The sequence below is a fragment of the Pleurodeles waltl genome, chromosome 10 (genome assembly GCF_031143425.1).
Source record: "Pleurodeles waltl isolate 20211129_DDA chromosome 10, aPleWal1.hap1.20221129, whole genome shotgun sequence".
Classification (NCBI taxonomy): domain Eukaryota; kingdom Metazoa; phylum Chordata; class Amphibia; order Caudata; family Salamandridae; genus Pleurodeles; species Pleurodeles waltl.
Window position 1 is genome coordinate 123,359,710 of NC_090449.1, and position 16,199 is coordinate 123,375,908.

At 39.3% G+C, this 16,199-nt stretch overlaps 1 protein-coding gene across 3 annotated transcripts in view; it reads right to left on the minus strand.

Moving 5' to 3' along the window:
- IQCE (IQ motif containing E) overlaps positions 1 to 16,199 on the minus strand; it is a 245,168-nt gene that overhangs the window by 160,373 nt on the left and 68,596 nt on the right. For all 3 annotated transcript variants that reach the window (XM_069209950.1, XM_069209951.1, XM_069209952.1), the window contains 5 exons: positions 14,175 to 14,219; positions 10,962 to 11,007; positions 4,712 to 4,858; positions 3,739 to 3,870; positions 584 to 654 (listed from right to left, as the gene is read on the minus strand). In XM_069209950.1, the coding sequence (XP_069066051.1) occupies positions 584 to 654; positions 3,739 to 3,870; positions 4,712 to 4,858; positions 10,962 to 11,007; positions 14,175 to 14,219 (441 nt within the window). The remainder of the gene's footprint in view (positions 1 to 583; positions 655 to 3,738; positions 3,871 to 4,711; positions 4,859 to 10,961; positions 11,008 to 14,174; positions 14,220 to 16,199) is intronic.

Here is a 16,199-nt window from a genome sequence, read left to right on the forward strand (position 1 = left end):
GAATATTAAAGCCATAGAAAACATTTCCAGTGGAGGTATTTAGGGTCTGACTCACTGCTAAGGGCCCATTCTGAAAAACCATAAAATAAAAAGGAAAAGTAAAGAATCTATAGAAAAGAAAGAACATATCATTTTGTTAACAAAAATTAATATAGTACCGGCCAAGCTACAATGAGTATTAAAGTACTTTGCAACATTTTTATTGTAGAGGTAGCATCTCAAACATAAGGTGGTGGACATAGAACAGTATCACATGTGGGGTCTGATTCACTCTTACACAAAGATATCATTGGAAAAGAGTGTGCAAACATGTAAATTATAAGACTCATGTAGAGATAAAAAAAATTGCTTGTACTAACTCAATATGTGTGTATTCCTAAGCATGGGGTTGAGCCCAGGTCTCCATATACCAAGGTTGCCACTGAATTGCATCTCTGTCCCAAACAGCTTATACTATGTCTATTTCAACACCCTGTAATGTACTGTCAAAGATTTGGCCAACTACGGCAACAGTACGTACAGACTAGAGTGTTTTAAATGAATTGCAAATCTACAGGTAAAGTAATAAACAGCATCACAATACCTTCTTCAGTTCAATAATTTCATCATACATGTCTTCTTTCTCCTTATAGTCCGGAGTTCCTGGGATATAACCTAGGATACACGAGTAAGATGATTGAGAGAGGAGAGAGGACAAGACACCATGCCAAAGGGAGGGTCATTATGAATCAAACATGCATTGACAAAGCAAATAGTGCTGGTTTTTGTGTAGTCAAAAGATGGTTTTCTAGCTTCAATAACACAGTGGTGGGAAACAATTTTTTTTTTTCCTCACACAAATATGCTGTACGCCAGGGGTCTTAAACCCCGTCGTGAGCTAAGAGTAGCTCTCAGGCTACTTCTGAGTAGTTTGCAAATGATCCACAAAATCCAGTAGCCAGAATGCTAATGCAGCACTGTAAAACACAGTGTGCAGCTTTCTGTGGGGCCTGACAAGCTGAAAATGCAGGATCATGTAGCCCACATTATTGAAAAGTTCGTTTATTTTCATTCACTACTTCTATGTTTCTTTCTTCTGCTGCTTTTTTCTTATATCCTTCTATGTTTTGTTAGTTACTACTTTTTTCTTCTACTTCCTTTCATACTTTCTCCACTTGTAGTTTTTGTTTCTCCGCACTTTTTTCCTTTCTTTCTCAACATCTCTTCTTTATCTCTTTTATATTCTGCTTCCTGTCTTTTGTTTTCAATTTCCTGTTGTCTTTCACCTTTGTCTTTCATTTCTTCCTTTCTGCTACTTTTATCCCTTTGGCCTTTCTCTCTCCCCCCCCTTACATTACATCCTTCCACCTTGCCTTATCCCCATATCCTGATTTTCCATTTCTTTCACTTGTTTTTTCTTTTCTTTGACGCCTGCTTACTATGTCCTTACCCTCCATGTTTTCCTTGTGACATTCCTCCCTTGTTTCAGTTATTTTACCTCTTCCCTTTTTCTTTCTTTCTCCCCTTTCACTTCTTCACCCTGTTAATTATTTTAGTCCTTTTTGGTTTTCTATTTTGTTGGTTGTTCTTTGTTTACCTTCTGATTCTTTTCAGTTTCCTTTTTATTCTTGCTGTTTGTTAATCTACCTTCTCTCATGTCTTTTTTCTCTCATTCTTGTTTCTCTCATCCTCTTCTTTCTTCCTTTTTTCATGGTTTCCTTTCTCCTTCCCTATGTAATGCTCTCCCTCTCCCCATAACTTTCTCCCCCTTTCTCTGTCATTTACTCCCTGAACTTCCTGGTTTTCTCTTTTTTGTATCCGCTTTTCTTTTGCTCTCTTTCACTGGCTTTCCCTTTCTTTCTTTCTCGCACTTCTTTCTTCCTCCTCTTAGTTTGCTTCACTCCCTCTTGCTTTCGTCCTCTCTTCCTTTTTGTTCCTCACATTTCCTTTATCTCCCTCTACTTCCTTTTTATTTCTTCTTGTCCTTCCTTTCTTCCTTCCTCTCCTTTCTCTTCATCATTGCTTTATTTGTTTTTCTTCTGTTCTTTTTTCCTGTGCTTAAAGAGTGCCTAGCTACTTAAAGCAAAATCTTCATATATTAATGCGTGTGTCATTATAGAGTGACTGCTGTATAGTGTGCCAGTCACTGCCAAGGTAGGATTACTTGTAGATAGCTATGAAGTCTGCAAACACCTATGAAAATGTAGTATAGCTAATGACCGTTTGTGACCCAAGTCTAAAAAATAGCAGATTCATCTTATGTATTGCACAATAACAAGTTTTGCAGTGTGAATTATAAACACAGGACAAACTGATCATTGCGGACCCCACAAGTTAACATTTGCTATATGGCTCGAGTGGCATTAATGCCCTACGACCAAACGAGCTGGACTGCAATACTTTAAGATTGGTGTTTAAGTTATGAGGACTTTAAGTACCATTATCTAACAACCATATATTAGACAGTAGCTAGTGATACTCTGCAGTGACCAGAAGTAGCTCTCACTACAGAAAAGGTGTCATCTCATGCAATACATGCATGGTACAGGAGCAAATAGACAAGAAGCAATACAAATATGATGTACAAACATGCACGGTGCAACAGCAAGGTAAAAGACAACTGGAGAGATACGGACAGAAGGTTTGGGGAGTTGGGATCAAATCACTGTAACAGAAGGAGTGAGTTATGTCGTGGAGGTGGAGATGGGTGGAACACAGACAAGGGTGGGAGAGAGGAAAAGAAAAAAGGATAGCAGAATACAGTAAAAGGGACGCGAAGAACAGAGCTGCAGGACACCTCAGAGGAGGACCAGATGCAGACAAGGCCAGTTCAAACAGGCACAGGATTGGGCACGAGAAGGATGGTAGGAGAGGAAGAGGTGCCAGACAAGTAGTCACTTTAGCAAGCATCCTTTGAGTGAGAAGGCTGTAGCATACAGGCAAGGATTTGGTGGGACCTGTGAATCCTCTATGTTGTTCATTCATTTGTTGTGAAAAAAGAATGAACAGTGAAGAGCATGATTGGCATGTTTTCTCATATGGGAATCCAACTTCTGAGCTGAGGGAGAGTAAACAATGAGGCCACACACAGTTGGAAAGCGGCTAAAAGTACTGCAGCATGATCAGTTGATAGGTTGAAGGATACATACAGATATATAATTAGCAGCAAAGAGGGGCTACCATAGTGACAACATGGCTGCAAAGGGGGAATGGAGTGGGACATAACTGGGTTGCTGAGGGGGTCAAGATGACTAGGGAGAGCTTTATGTGGGCTGGAAAACGCGGAACAAGTTCATAAAGCATTGCTTGTCTATCATTTTATGTCTGGTCACATCAGAGAGCAATAACGAGACGACAAGCACAGGAGTTAGTCCTCCAAAATATTGAAAACTAAGGATTTGCATAAAACTGAATCATTATTCCAGGCACTCTGTTTGGTAAAGGGATTCAGCTCCCTGTGTGAGTCCTATTTATATAACATATTAATAGTTTCCACCTAGTCAAAACTAAAATAAGAGAGAAACTAATATTGGAAAACACTGACTGGTCACATGTTTTACAGTAGCCATAAGGTATGAGGTATTATTGTATCACATTACATTTCATCCTTTTAGAAGAGGCAGAAGAAACTAGGAGATCTGCTTCAAAAAGTGCTCAATCTGTATGATGTCTTTCAATATAAGTTAACTCAGTAATTATCTATATTTTCACTAGGAAATGATTGATTCCCCTCTGGGATTTTTTGTAATTTTATGTTACCATTGCTAGCTGAACGAGAGTATTTTGGCTTCTTCATGCCAAGGGCTTCCTTGAGATACTCTGGGGTGCTGCTGGAGGAGCGAACCCAAGCCTGCCCGGTGTCTATATTGGATTTCACAGGCTGATTCAGACCTGTGAGGAAGAGGAAAAACAATGAACATTTATATTTCAGTGCTGATGATGGGCACCATGGTATGCAAATAGTTATAAATCCTGCATCTTAAAAACCATCAGTAAACAAGTGACACCAAGAACTTAAAATGTTAGCACCGCTTTAGTCTCCCAGAAAGTCATAATTTACTTTGTTTCTTACAATTGATAACACAACTAAGCACAAAACCATCTGTTATTCATAAAACTAGACACAAGCAGATGTCCAACATGATTAGCTGATAGAAACAATGTGCCCAGTCTGCACGCTTGCTATTAATAGCATAGATTCGGATTGATTTGACTTGCTGACAGTTCTCGGCGCTGTTCCATGGATAAGGGACTTTGGGAGACTGGGACTTTTCTGAGTGGGTCGTTTTGGAGGTTGAACAGGTGTAAATTACACTTTCTAAGTGAAGTCTAAATTCCATACAAACAATCTGAGAACACTTAACAATGCTCATTTGCTCTATTCAACAAGCAGACCTAGACACGTGCTGCTTAATACTGCCAACGGAAGCAAATATAGAGGAAAAGACACAGGGAGCCAACCCATATTGCCTGGGGCAACGCTCTAGAAATATATCCAGATTATGGACATCCGCATCTACGTAGTAAGAGGCCCTTTACTATTCTTTCTGCCGGATATGGTCAAAAGTAAGACTCAAATGTACAAAAGAAATCTGTTAATTTACTTCAATGTCCTACCTTTTAACCTTAAAAATCAATTAACACCCATCACCCCAACTGAGGGAGTTAAATACCCCACCGTCAAAACCTTATCAGGAGCAGTGAATACACACGCAGACTCCAAGGTGCTTACCATTTCTTTGCTTAAGAGATGACAGCCACATATTTCTTGGCATTTTGGCCATGGGATTTTCCGTATGCTTGAACCCTGTTCCTTTCAGGGACCTCCACACAGGAGACTTTTTAGAATGCATAGTACTACTGGAGAGGTACGGAGACTCTGAAAGAATAATGCAGCATACATTCAGCATAAGTGCAAATTAATTTTTGTTATTTATAACAGTAATTTAAAAAAAGTGTAATTCAACTGTGCTAGCGCCCAAATATATGTTGAGTTTGCCATTAAGTAATGAAAGAATAAATAACATTTATAACGTGGTCAGCATGTTTACCAGGGTCTCCTGACAGTGCACAGTCAAAGGGATATAAGTTGTCCTGCACCGTTTTACAACGTGAAAGTTTGTGAGTTGTTGAGTTTGGTTACAGGGAGTCTATGAAGCCTTTGGGGGGTACCACAAATGCTCATTAGTGGTGAATGCCAGCACTTGCAATGGGAAAGAGGAGAGGATACTGGGAATGCTGAGGGAGGAGCCAAGCCTCAACAAGCTGTGCCAAAAAAAACAGAGAGCGAGTTCCAGAGGGTGGCATCCTTGATAAAGAATGTGCACTATCTGGTGGGGTGTGGGGGAGTGGTTCAGATGTGTGTAACAGCAAGGGTTAATAGGTTCACATTTTCCATGCTAGTAAAGGGAAACACATACAATCTCAATGGGAGAAAAATGGACCCTACAGTTTTTTTTCTTATCTGAGGCACATTCTTTGCCAGCGGAAGTTCTAAAATGTAGAACCTCCACTGCAAAAAAATAAAATGAACACAGCCATTCTCCAGAGTAGTCACGTGTGCATGCAACTCTCTCTAACCCCCAAATTAAGAACGGTCTCCGCTTGCTACTTTCAGAAAACAAATCAAAACACACTTTTTTCAGGCAATTCCTACCAGGGTATCAACTTGACCTAACACTTTTTGTGTTCTCAAAATATTAGCCACCACATTTCGAAGAAACCCTTTCGTACTTTGGAAAGCACCTCAACACCTACTGATCCATGCATGCACAAGTGCCAATATAAATAAATAACCAACCAAATCAATACGATTACATTTTTCACTTCTAGTAAGTCATTACAAATGCTTAGTAATGCCACAAAGTCCTTAAGGGCACCGCAAAGATGGAGAGTGTTGTCCTATCAGAAACTGCAACAGAAGAAGCACACTGCCCCAGCAGTATCCTTGAATTAAAATACAAACTCCTGCTTCACCCAACACACAGAGCCTTCGCTAAGTGTCTGCACACAATCATTGCCACGATTTCTCAAGAAGGCATTGGATGCAGCAGGAACAGCACAGACAGGGGGCAAACAGCATCTCAGGCTTCTGCCCTGCCTCACAGCAGAGACTGAAGTGGTGGTAGGTTGAGCTGAGTTTCACAGGTGAATACTGAGATTATTCTTCGGAGTTCACCAACGTAAAATAAATAAATAAAAACATCAGTATGTAAACCAGTACCAAGAATAAGCAGGATCCGATCTCAAACCGATTACTTGGATTTAGTTTTAAGTAATTTATTTACTTTTTCTTTGTCATGATCCTGGTGATTCTTCTTGCCAAAGAAGATTTGCTTCTTGGAACCATCCCATAGTTGTCAAGCGACACACTGCAAAGTTGACACACCTAGCTAATCGTAGATTTTTAATCAAACACAAGAAGCATTCAGAGGCGTATAGTTTTGGTGTTTATGCTGCTGCATGCAAAATGACCACTGTGTAAAGTTCTCTTGACTAAAAAGCTATCACTGGTTGAAGGTCTAAAAATGAAGCAGCTCTCTCAGCATCTAGGGTCGGAGCAGGAGGAGAAAGACAACGGTTGTGGCAGATGGCCCTATATTAAACAGATAACATTTCCACTGCTGTACATAAGTAGAATATTGAAAGTAACTGATGAGTTCTGTGATCTAATAAAAACACTCCGCATCCACCCTTATGCCTGTATATGGGCTTTGCGACTTTGGTGATTTGCAAGACACTTAAGGTGTATGGGCACATTCTTTATTCTATGTACATTATTTATATTATGAAGAGGCTGACGTTCATCTTCTTTCCACGGTACCTTATCTTGAATATTTATTTAAATAAATGTATAGGCTTTGCTCTTTTAATCCAAACAAATGCTGAAATGCCATTGACAACAGCTTCACTAAATAAATATATCGACATAACCCCTGACTCAAAGATATAGTGGGATAAAAAAATATTATCTAGACTCAAACTAATGATTTTGGTGAACATAGCTTTTTGTTCCTGTATTTTGGTGCCACCAAGAGACGCTAGTGATGACCTCTTGGGTATAGCAATGCTTTTTTTGTAGCTCTGGTGGGTGTGGATGGCTAGAAAGGTGCCATCTGTACTCTAAACCTTTGAAGAAGCATTTCAGCAGCATTGAGGATATGCTTGCGGGCAAACGAAGGACAAAAGTGACCACTGGTTGCGTCATCAGGCTGGACTGAAATAGATTGCTTGGTGCTCTGAGTGAACAGGGGCAGCCGAGTGGAGTATTGGAGGACTCAAGGTGGAGGTGAGAGGGCACCTAAAGAGAGCCCAGTGCTCCCGACATAACTATGACAACAAAAATGGGATTAATGTCAAGGTGTGCTTGCACTAAGTTTTATGTAGTTCACGTCCACAAAATGCAGAGGGCCGATATCAAAAGTGATGGGCAACCCCTAAAGACAATGTGTGAAGACAGATGAAAGGGGGTGTTCGAAACCCCGTTTCTGGCTCTACATGCACATACGTATGTGTATGTTTTATGACAACATGAGCTCTGTCTCTAGTAGAGACCCTACAAAACACTAAGGCAGCCATTAGCTTTTGTATAAACATTATTTTGGCCGTTCATGTTAACACAAAACATCCACTCGCTCAGTGGACCACACAGACCCTTTGACAGAAATAGCAAACTTCTCACTTCATTCATTTTAATGTTCTTCATGCCATCAAACTGATCTCAGAAAGCAGGGAAACACCACCACAAACAAAACGTGGATTTATTTATTTATTTTTAAAGGAAGAGAATGGTACTATAAATAAGCCTTGGCAAAACCAATAAGTGGCACTCATGATAACAGAACCAGAACATTTGCTTTGCCAATGCTATCTAGGAAAGAGTTTTGTTTGTAACACAATGCTCAAGGTGCACAATTTTCAAGTGCACACATAGCTACTGTTTTGGAATGAGTTTTAATGAAAACACATTTCAAGATGGTTGCTGCAAGCGCATAGCCACTATCTTGCTACAGGTTTTGTTAAGCTCAAAAAGAAAAAAACACTAAGATGTGGAAGTATGTCCATGCATGCACACACAAAAGTGGCCATCCTAGAACAATTTTAAAACTATTCACAAATGATCACCTGCTGACCTCAGTGGCTGTGCGAGTGATGCAAGTGGGCAGCAGGCGAAGAGGCAAGTGACCAATTAAAACACAGTGAGACGAAAATGCTCCCTGGGCTGAAACAACACTAGAAAAGGGAGCTATGCCAACGAATCAGGAGTAGGGAACTGAGGCAGATGAGAAAACCATAGAAACTTGATCAATGTGTACCCAAAGCCCATCGTAAGCCTATATTGAACACAAAAGTCTGCCAATAGACAGCTAAAACTGCTGTCAGGTGAGACCTAAAAATAAACCAGACAGTGGTTACCTCAACCAGCTCACAGTCAATAGTAGTCCTTACACAGAGTTTTCTGCTGTGCAAATGAACTGCTCCATAGATACAAACTGAAAGAAAGATATCACAATACATTTAGGTGAAGAGTGTTTCGTGTAGAGACTATTTGCGGTACTAGAGTAAAAGCATGGAATAAAGAATACAGAATTGTACACAGAGAACTAAACCAATCAAATAGAGGCTAAAAGGTTTCTGTAATCTGTGTAAACAAAGCTAGAAAAACAATGCCTAGCCTGAAAGACAAATCATTTAGGAGACTTCTTAAAAATAAACAAACTTACAAGTACCTTTCTGGAGCCAGTAAACCAGGCATCACATTGTTGCATACCAAACCTAGTAGATTGTATACTTGTGGAAGAGGCCATATTTTTAAACCGACAATGTACAAAAGAAGACTTTGAAACTGGATATAAAAACACTTTACTCATAAATTGCAATACATTTTTTGTAGTTTTCGTTCTAAAGTGACCCATTTATCTCATTTATATAGATAATAGCATCTGAAGACTATTAGTATCTCTCAATATCCACTCAATATCAAGAAGAATGATCCTGCAAATCTAGATCAAATCAGATCTAGATCTAAATCAAGAATGTAACTCTTCATATTCTACCATACTTATACTGTGTCTTTGGTAAAATGATTACCTTGAAGGCGAAGTCTATGTGAGGCATCTTGATCTTCAATTTTCTTTTTTTTTACTTAGGTGTCAATGTGGAATGCCTTGACGATGATGGCAACACCACTAATTATCTTAATGTCCAATGCCTTTAACAGGAAATCCTTAACTTAAAAAGGTGTGTAGATGTTGAAGGTTTCCTGACCATCAGGTGTCATCTTCAATGGCCCATCAGCCTTTGACATTATATTGAAGAGTTTTTGAAGAGATCAGGTACCTCTCTATCATATCCTGCTGCTGCTTTTTGATGTGTTCCTCTCCTACAGTATGAAGAAGTGGTTCTCTGCAGAAGATGCTCTTTCTTTGCCACACAAGCGTGATGCGCATCTGCCTCTCAAAATGTATTTTTTTTTTAAAGACATTGTCCGCCATACCTTCAAAGTGAAAACCTTCCCTGCCCTTGAGGGTATGCTTTAAGATTTAGGGGCAAAATTCATTTTTGTTTCTCAAGATAAGACAAAGGGAGAGGACACTTAAAACTGACTGAAATCAGTCAGAAAAAAATCTTGAAAATACGTCTGCCCTTAAAGAAAGTCAAGTGGTTCTGAAAAGAATATTTACATTTCTAACAGCCAAAACAAAATAGGATTTGGGGTGGGGGGTTATCACAGTCCCACAAGACTCCCATGGAAATCAGTGCACCGTGTGAGGGGGTGAGGGTTGGACACCTGTGGAAAGTTGACCCTAGGGCCTGGCCACAGACCAGGCTCTGGCACTAACCGTTGCTACACATGGCCAAATGTCATGCGCAGTTGGGGGTGGTGCAAATGAATTGTAACAAGATACTATTGTAAGTTCGATGCACTGCGTCTGACCTCCAATTTTACATCTATGATGACATCTTAAATCTACGGTGGTGGAAGTTAAACTTATGTCACTTACATATAATTGGTGAATTTGAGTCATTTCTTGATCTTATAAGGTTATCTTTTTGCTTTTCTTATAAGACTACGCATATCTCCACTTTAACCTTTGTTTTTTTCAGTGAATTTCAAAGTTTTTTTAAAAGTAGGTTACAATCTTACTAAACTACATATAACTCCACTTTTACAATTGTTTTTCAGTGAATGTATATATATATATATATATATATATATATATATATATAGAGACATATTATATATACACACACACACATACATAAATATACATACACACACACACACATATATATATATACACACACACACATAAATATATATATACACACACATAAATATATATATATATATATATATATATATATACACACACACACACACCTATGCACATCTATAGCTATATCCAGATGCGTAGTGTAATATACTATTTACTCCATTGCTGAGTGTGGATGGAGCCATGATTTGCAGTTGGCGACTCCTTGAGTGGTTTCTGATGCCTTTTCCCGCTCCTCAACACTGGTAATAAATAGCACATTGAATCTGCATTCATGGTTAATGCTATCCTATTCTTTCATGTGCAGTACTAGTGAACAAAATTATATAATCATATCCAGGGCACATGGAGCTTAAATTCAAGCCATGAGATCTAATCACAATAACTAAGCTTTGTGAGTCTTGTCCCGGCTGTTTTTTTTCTGACAAATGATCTATAACTGTATGCTGGGAGATACTCCTAACTCAGTTGTACTATACTGTGGTAACAATATGGAGTTTGACCTTTACACTGTAGTAAAAAACAATCAAATAAACAAGTGCACCTGCGTTTATTAGTACTTTTCACTGGTATGATTTATAGACAGTGGATGAGATAAACAAGGTCTCTTTAAAACCATGATTACAATATTACATTTCATCTAGCCCTCAGCACAGATGGACTCTTTAGGAAACAGAATTGGATAGTTAGTTACTTTACACTTACTTGGTGATCTAGGAGGCTTCGGTGAGCTTTTTTTCTTCTTTTGCCTCTGAAAAGAAGTTGAGACAATCCTTATACACAATGCATAGAGGGTCTGTCTGTTTCTCACACTCATCATTGCTTTTGCTTTGGAAAGATGCCCATGTGATAAAAATTAAATAGATGTTGGGTCCATCGTTAAAACTACCAAGGAGCCCAGTTTTTGTGTGACCACGAACGTCAACTGTGTTTGTGTACAACGTGACCAGGACATCAATCTGGCGATACACTGAAATAACAGTGTGGAGGGCACCATGTAAAAGGAATGCTGGTTCTGGTATTTTTCTAACGTAGTATCTTTGGAGTATCAGTGTAATGAGTGGAGATATGCTGGTTGTCATAGTACAGCACTCTGTCCCTCAATATGCCTTGTATTTGTATGTTGGTCCGGTATCGGCCCCTATGCGGTATTGGGACACTCCAGTTAGCACAATACAACAAAGTATGGCCTTCCAGAAAAAAACAGCAGCAGGAGGAAACTAGTTAAGGTAAAGAGGTTGTGTGGACTTGTGAAAGGAATAGCTCATACACTGCAATCCAGATATTTATTAGCTTTTAATGCACTTTCAGTGTGCTACCACTGTGATTCAAGGACACATCAGTAGAAACTTCAATATGTCACAAAAAAAATAACAAAATGTTTTTCAACTAATGATAATAGCGATGCAAAGAGGCATATCCATATTTTTTACGTTGCATTTTATTGATTTTGCATATACAACAATGACAAAAGAAAAAAGAAAAAACAATGAAAAGACTGGACATTTCTCCCAATACCTACACAGTTCTCCCCAACTCACCACTGTCACCCACCAACCTGCTCTGACACCAAGTGAAAGCAATATCCATTTTCAATCCCCGTTGGATAAGTCCCATCAAATCTAGGCATCTGCTTTGGGCAATCTTATATTGGCAAACCATTCCTTCTAGGCCTTGGGCTTCGTTCAATGGTCTTTTGTTCCCCATTCAGAGTATTCAACTTAACCAAACTAAAAATCTAGAACTTCAGATGTTTGGCATTTCTGACGACCCATGACCCAAATCTAAAGTCACACTGATAGCGTCAGGAAACTACTAATCTAGTGCTCTTTCTCTCACTGTGAACTGGATCCAAGTTCACTGAACAGCCTGGAAAATATACTGTAAGATCTCCATTATGTTCTACACAGATCAGCGTTATCCGTACCTGAAAATTTACTAGAGAATTTCTCAAGAACGCACAGGGATCCAGCTCACAGTTATGACTTGGTTAAAAATAATCATAAAAAGGATAAGAAGAACCTAGCCTCAGTCTTAGAATAAAGAGACAACAGAGATTATGGCCTGTAAGGAAAATGTTTATGACAACACCCATTCATGGGAGTTCATTTCCTGAGGAGTCCATTCAAACTGTGAAACCTGGTTGGAGACTGTAATAATCTAATAGTGGGTGCTGTTATCTCTGTCAATGCATTGGTTTAACATGACCAGTTAAGTGGGAGGGCAGTAGATTGAGTCAGCCAGTGAACCTAAAGATTCATAGATGTACACGGAAAGATTTGTTTGTAAAGCGAGATAGCAAGAAGCAAGTGTGAGCGAGTGTATACGGGTTCCTTTAAGCGGATGCCTGTGATTGAGAAATGTTATACTGAAATGTCAGTGAGAAAATGGTAGCCTTTGCTAATAGATGCATTGGAGTGCACTGCTTATGTGTCCTCACGTGACAAACACCCATTCGATTAAGCAATGTTCCTTGCAATTGGGAATACAATGTCCGTTGAGCTGGGCCTACTGTTTAAATTCTCAAAGTGTTGTGCTGCAATATTTTGCTAAAGAGATGGTTTAAAGACCGAGGGTCACTATTTGGCACCTAACAACTAGATGGATACAGGTCCGCCAAGATAAAATGGTTCCAGTCTCTGGTATTCATGAGTCATTCTTTTTCTTGGTCATGGCACACATATTTGTGTCATATGTGTGGTGTTTACGTGAAATTATGAATTGCCTGTTTTTTCCTCCGAGATTAGTCCCTAAAAGTTCGGTGCTTGTCTGGCAAGGAAGTCTCACAATGTTCTATGAGCGTTTGTATGCCTGCAGTCTCTAACATCAGAGCTTAACTCCTCTATATGAACTAGAAGAAGGCAAATGCATCTGAAACAACTGTGTCTATTGAGTGTGTAACACAGTTTTGGTAAATTTAAATACAGAGTGCTTACCTGTACTTCAGTGAAAAATAAACTGGGTGTCCAGTGCCAAAGTATTAATTCTAGAAACTAATACATCACATTATATTATATTTTCACTATGGGGTGATGTATATTTATTGTGCCAGGAGAGAACTACAGTCAGTGATACTTCTGTTCACACAATCTCCTTTTATTAAGGCTACACTAACTTATGTATTACAAACTCTTCCCATCGAAGTCTTCAGTTCTATGTTTATTTTGGATGCTGCACACATGAGTTATACGAATGCCCCCCTCGTGTTCAGAGGTGGCAGCAATAGTTAATAGACGTGCTTCCACAATAGCCGTTCACTGCCTCTCACAAGACATTATCTACAACATTATCTACAATTCAGCCAACGCAAGACAGGCGTATTCATTGGCCAATTACATTGAACAGTGCTTCGGTCACTACAGTACAGAGAAACAGTATGGTCAGTTGGTCTGGCAGGAGGTATCAAAATGGAAAGGAAGCGATGCAAGCAAGAAAGATAAAAAGATTAGTTGTCACTCCTCAGCAGCAACCTGTGTGTGGGTGGATAGTAGCCGAGCCCAGAAATTTTAGGATAATTCATTCGATTTCAATAAGCTCTTTTCTTTTACCCTACTTCTTTTTTAACCTCACAATAGCCCAACAAAAAGAAAACACTGGTGCACTGAAGAGATTGAATATATAAATGTTTGTTTCCAATGAGAAATGCACTACTTCCTGTCTCAGTTCCCAGAATCTTAACACTTTAAATTTCATTATACAGGCAGCCAATTTAAAAGCTTAAGTTCGAATAACGCTGACCATTGAATCGTCCAAAGGAACGAAAGTCAGGAAATAACCAAACAAAACATATAGAAAGGACCACTTCAGTAATACAACATTGTTAGATTAGTTATAGACTGTGGTAGGAAATGTCTGTCAAATTACTCTTTATTAGAAAATGCCTCCCACAATGCAGAGCACAGATTCAGCCAAACTCACCTCTGTGTCTGACTCATAAGTACCAGCGGACATGCCATCATCACCCTATGGAAAGAAACGTTTTAACGTCACCCTTCAACTTGACATCTTTAAAAACACAAACGTAAGCAAAGCCAGAACATTTATTGTAACATATATAAATAAAACCAATTCAAAATTTTATCTCAATTTTGTAAACAAGAACATATAAGCATTAGTACGGAGTACAGATATTTTACTCAAAGCTCATCAATTGTTGTCTTGATTTCTATCAGCATCTTGCAAAGCAAAGGACCCACACTCTGTTTACCAAAAAATGAAAAATACAAGGAAAACACAAAAGTAATTTAATTTTTCTCTCCATCTAGTGATTTATAACCATTTAACTGTGTCATATCTTGTTCGCAGTTCCTCATTATTGCAAATCCACACCTAAGACTGGAATCTGTTGGTGTCAAGAGTGTTCAAGGAGGTAAACTGCCTTATTTAAGACTATTCTTTAGATCAAATTCATATGAAGAAGCCTGGAATAGCATGTCCGAAGGAGACTTTTGGCCGTACTGTTAACTCTATTCGAGCATCCATGAGCCCTGCAACTATGACTACAACAGGCTGTAAGACGCCAAGTAGAGACTGTTTACTTAAATCCTTCATGTACAGTATCAGAATTGGATACATTCTGCCTCCTTAAAATATAAAATTGGAATGTTTACTGCCTCAAATTTTTCCCTCTACATCAAACCATTAATCTATCAGGAAAACTGATGGGTTTCAGATTTCACCCCGGCACAGAAACATCCACTGTCCCTATTATCCATGTTGTGTACACCAGGTATAAAGGCAGAACAACATTCCTGGGCTTGCTAGAATGCTAAAGCCACTCTTGCACTAGTAAGTATCAGCTCCTTTTGCTTATCACAAGGAAGCAAGAGAGACTCATTTGAGTGACTGGTTTCTAACGTTTGTCACATAAAGCAGTAAGTATATATTTCACCAAATACAGCCTGAGCAAACACATCTGTGCTTTGGTGTATTACAAAGCTCTGTGTCAGGCAGTAGATTAAAAGAGAGGCTTTAAAGAGAGAAAAGCTGTAACTTCCAGTACATCATAAACCAACCTCAACTCATGATCCATCTCAATGGCACTTTGAACTGCAGATTATGAGGATTCAAAAATAACGCAGTCTCTGATTTCTCTTTTCTAATCTGTCAAAAAAAAAAAAACAACTGAGCAAAGCCGGGCCAGGGTAAGACGCTACTCCCGAGAGTAGCTTTTATATCTTCAGCATCAGGGCCCCAAAGCGACTTGCCATTTTGCCCTTGATGTTTCAAACCATAATGTCAAGCACTGCCCGAGCTGCAATTTTCATTTCACTATGGAAAAGGGACATGTGGCTGACTCCTTTCTGCTAAGCAGGACTCTCTATCAGCCTAAAGCAACCAGTACTGGACTCTCACATCAGGAAAGACATCATAGCGCTGTGCTGAATATGCGCTCTCTGATTAAACACAAGATTGGAGAAACTTGGGATAGGGAGGACTCTGGTCCTAACCTGGTCGATGCCATTCCACCAGGTTATTCCATCTCCAGACTTGATCGGCAGGGTCGCCTGGGAGGTGGACGGGCAATTATAACACAGGATGACCTTGGCTGTACTCTTGACCCGATAACTCTAAATACTAAGGATGCTACAGAGGCTGCCTTTTTCAGGCTGAGGGACTCGAGTAAGGATACTTTTTCTGGGCTCTTATTATATCAGACTCCAGCTTTGAGGGTTAGCTTTCTAGAGTTGAGGGGCAGACGATTAAAGCATATCTAGTTCAGAAACACACAACTATTTTGGTGAATTTTAATTGCCATTTTGATGACCATTCTTGTAAGGACACAGCCCACTACTGGAACGGATGTTGAGCCTAGGGCTCTTCCAGATGGTTTGTATGCCTACTCACCACTCTGATCACATTCTTGATGGCATTGTTTGCAATCACATTGTTCTGACAGTTGACTGCGCCCACCCTCTTAGTTGGATAGACCATCATGCTATT